At 36.7% G+C, this 4,225-nt stretch overlaps 1 protein-coding gene across 1 annotated transcript in view; it reads right to left on the bottom strand.

Annotated features, from left to right (window-relative positions):
* cacna2d4 (calcium channel, voltage-dependent, alpha 2/delta subunit 4) overlaps positions 1-4,225 on the bottom strand; it is a 104,315-nt gene that overhangs the window by 81,662 nt on the left and 18,428 nt on the right. Inside the window, exons 14-16 of the mRNA XM_015392433.1 lie at positions 3,973-4,106; positions 2,733-2,810; positions 2,424-2,504 (exon numbers count right to left, since the gene is read on the bottom strand). Coding sequence (XP_015247919.1) covers positions 2,424-2,504; positions 2,733-2,810; positions 3,973-4,106 — 293 coding nt within the window. The remainder of the gene's footprint in view (positions 1-2,423; positions 2,505-2,732; positions 2,811-3,972; positions 4,107-4,225) is intronic.

Here is a 4,225-nt window from a genome sequence, read left to right as displayed (position 1 = left end):
TTCCAATCATGAAAGACAGGAAACAAAGGAGCTGCATTAAATTCAGGAAGTAGTGGAGCTGTGCATAGAGCCTATTGGGATGAACTTCAGTATAAAAATGCCTTGATTCTCCTCACACTTTCACTATGGAATAAAGATTTAAGGTTGAATCTATTACCACAAAGAAACTACAACATGGATTTTATAACTCATCCTAATGAACAACTCACAGCGTGATTAATTGTATAAACTACAAATAAAACCTGCCCAGAGTTTGTTACATTTGTGGAATGTCATGCGCATCTCTAAACAATAGGCTTAAGAAAGGAAAAACAGCAACAGTGGGAAAAAAAAGCTAAGCTGAGCCAAAAGTAACAAGTAACTAGCAGCTTCCTAGAAATGTAGAGGAAGAGAAAGTACAATATTTGGCTTTGAAATGTAGTGGAGTGAAAGTTATAAGTATCTCCCCAAAAAATACTCAAGTAAAGATACTAAAAACAAGTACTTAAATACAGTAATCAAGTTGATTTACTTTGTTACCACATTGTCTAGCCCTAAATAACGAATCAAAAACATTGCAAGACAGTGTCCCCTGAAGAACCATCCATTTATTCTGATGTGTGGCAGAAAGGAGACACTTAAAACAGACAGAGGCGGCAATACTTCAGACTGGGGAAGGTTGTTTCTGCAACAGTGATGAAAAGCATGTTTGCTCCTCAGGTAACTGTCCTCTCCCCATTCCTCTTCACAGGTTATACATCGAACTTTGCCTTTTTGACACCTATATGCCATATTCAGAAATACTCTGATGATACAGCTATAGTGGCCTGGTTGAAGGGTGGGGACGATTTAAACGAATCGGAGTACAGAGCTGTGTTCAATGAGTTCCTACAGTTGAGCAAAGGCAATGGACTGGTGCTAAACACCAGAAAAACAAAGGAAATGACTGTGGACTTTAGCAAGAGAAGAGCTCAACATCGACCCGTCATCACGGACGGTGTGGAAATCGAGGTGGTCTCCACATATAAGTACCTCAGAATCCACCTAAGAAAATGGGCTCTACTTCCTCAGACAACTTGGGTTACTTGCTGTGTGTAGGGACATGCATATTATCAGTCAGTTGCGGCCAGTGCTGTTCTGTTTGGGGTTTGTTTGCTTGGGAAACAGCATAAATAGCAGGGACAGTAGCAGAATAGACAAGTTCATCAGGAGGTGTGTGGAAGGGATGGGGAGGGAGGCAGTCCCTATGGAGGAACTGGTGAAAGAAAGGACTAGGGCACTGATTAAGTCCTTAGGAACTAATGGGAGCCATCCATTGCACAGTACTATGGTGGCTCAGGAAAGCAGCCATAGTTGTAGCAGAACAAGGAGATACATAAGATCTTTTGTCCTGGCCGCCATTAGACAACTTAATGCCTCTTAAAGGACTGAGTTAATTATTATTATTATTTTATTTAATTGTGTTTTGTTTTTCATCCTATTTTATCCAATGTTTTTATCTTGCTATCGCGCTGGGGAATTTCCCCTATTGGGCATTAATAGAGTATTTATCCATCCATCCATCTATGGACTTTGTATATATGGTAAAATAAATAAATAATAAAAATACATGCAGAAACTGCTGTTTAAAGTCAGCAATGCCATACAGACTTAATGCCAATACCACGACTGAAGAATGTCTACAATGTCAAATCTAAATTAGATTTACCCTCTGAAAATATATTTCCCCCTTAAAGCAAGACATAAGATACAAATTTAAAAAGCTAATATAGTTTTCAAAAAGAAACTTAAAGTGGGTAAAATGCTAGATTAGAGATGGAGATTAGATTAGAAAACAACCAGCATTGATTTATCATCTTATTGCTCCAAATTCCAATTAAATCAAGCATCCTGCCGTAGCACCTGAACACAACATTATGAGTCCTCCTCCAGCATGAGGTAGAACATGGTTCCCACATAATAGTCATGAAAAGATACATACTCGAATTGGAATATTTTTTTTCCATATTCAGACCTGAAAAACTTTTGAAAAGACCCACCCTCTCCACTTAAAAAAAAATAAATAAATAAAAATGCTCATGCACAACCCTGTACCTGCTCCAGAGAGGGGACGTCTATCAAACGCATGCTGCTGTTTGCATCGCTCATACAAGCTTACTTTCCAAAAGAAGATTTGCACTGTCAGACTCACTGTCAGTGAAAATGGGGACGAGCATGTAGGCTGGCTTTACGTAAACATATCACCAGAATGATTGACAATAAGAAGGACCACTTATTTTGATGATCCACCCAGAAAAAAGAACATCCTCCACTGTAAGCAGATTGTTTATGAACCTCATTATGGGTTTTCAGGATTAATGGTCTAATGTGAAATATTTTGTGTGTGTCCACAAGACCAAAGTGCTGATGTTCAAAGTGATAATGGATGAAAGTCACAGATTTACCTTGTATCTTGGAGCTAATTTCATCAATTCTCTCAAAGCCACATCTGTTCCTACCACACCCAGCAAAATCCCATGAGACAGCTGGAGAGAGCAAGAGAACAAGTCCAATGCAATTATTTATACTAATCATTTGACCTGCATTTATACAACTTTCTACAAAAATCTAGAGCCTACATTTAAAACATTATCTGTAATCATTTATATTTTAATTGATCCTGCTTAAATGTGCAATCCAGACAAAAGGAGAAATATATTCATGTATCAATAAATACACAAAAACACACATTAAGCTGATAAACATCAACTTACGGTCTCTTCTTTCATGCTGAAAACAGGCATGGCCACTGATGTCATCAGGAGCAAACTCTGTGCCTGAGTGTTGAACAGCTGCAGCACAAAGACAATATTCTAACTTTTTTCAGTTTAAAAGTTGATGCTTTGGTACATTCATCAAACTAATAACCAAGTGGACAAAGCAGATGTGAGGAAAAACAACAAACAATGAAAATGAAAATACTGTACATCAATATAAAGTTGATGGAAATTAAAAGGGAATAATGGGTGTTTTAAAGGGGTGCTTATTTTCTTGCCGTTTTCAGATTTGGGAGACAAAATACGCTTACATATTATATATTTATATACACCAAAGAATACTAATGTTTAGCAGACTATAAGGTCCATTTCTAAAAGATAAATTAGTCTGGAGTAATGGCTAACTTTAGTTCAGGAAAACAACGTTTGAGCACAACAGAAACCCTACAGGTAAAGAAACTATGTCTAAAAGTTATTTGGGAGCAAATTCTAAGCAAGACATTACCATGACTAAATTGTTCACTCGGGATAAACTAAGATGATAAGATGCAGCTAAAGGTCTAACTATGATTACCTCATCTTTATTGGGAAGCTGAAGGTGATGGTGGATAAGAGGAGAACAAAAACAATAAAGAAATGCATGACCATGAAAACAATGAATGAAAAGAGGAAAAAGTGAGGAGGAAATGGGAAACAGAAATATGGCTGCAACTGAAAACAAATGATACACATTAATATAAACATAGAGAGAAAGATCTAACCTTCATTCTAACTCTATAATGATCTTCTAACTTCGATTTGTAAACTCCAACCAGTTACAAGCTAAACAAGCTAAAAAAAAAAAAAAGTATTTCTGAAAGGAGATATTTATTTGAGAACTTAGAAATCTCCAAACCCAAAGCAATAGATAACCATAAAGAATATTGTTCCATTTAATCTATTTAATCTGTGGATAAATTTAATCAAACCCCAAAATCTATCCGGTTTTAAATGCTTCACATGCACAACCTTCAGTGTGTGACGAGAGAATGACTGGTGGGTGCCAAATAGCTTTTAATCAGATTTTCTGCTACTCAGGTGATGTGGACAGAGAAACACAGAAATAAAACAACATATAGCATAAAACTCCAGTGATGGATTTTAGATGTTTTTGTACCAAAAAATGTTAGTATTTAAAAACATAAAATATTTAATGTCCATGTTTGATGACTAGTTTGTGAGCAGGAAGAAAACTGACCACACTGTCCATGTAGGCCTCTGTCCAGATGATATCATGGTCATGGTTGATAACCATTGGTCGACTGAGAACATGGAGGTATTCCATAACATTTTCCTGAACATCAGCTAGTGTGGACACGTGTGTGTAATAACCTGCAGAATAAACACATTCATACAGATATCATATGTCTGGAAATGATAATAAAGCTATAACAGATCATAAAATCTATTCCGCGTGCTGCCTGCAGGGAAGAGAATCCAATCTTTAGTTT

The sequence above is a fragment of the Cyprinodon variegatus genome, unplaced genomic scaffold (assembly GCF_000732505.1).
Source record: "Cyprinodon variegatus isolate N-32 unplaced genomic scaffold, C_variegatus-1.0 Scaffold590, whole genome shotgun sequence".
Lineage (NCBI taxonomy): Eukaryota > Metazoa > Chordata > Actinopteri > Cyprinodontiformes > Cyprinodontidae > Cyprinodon > Cyprinodon variegatus.
This window is presented reverse-complemented; position numbering and strand designations above follow the sequence as displayed.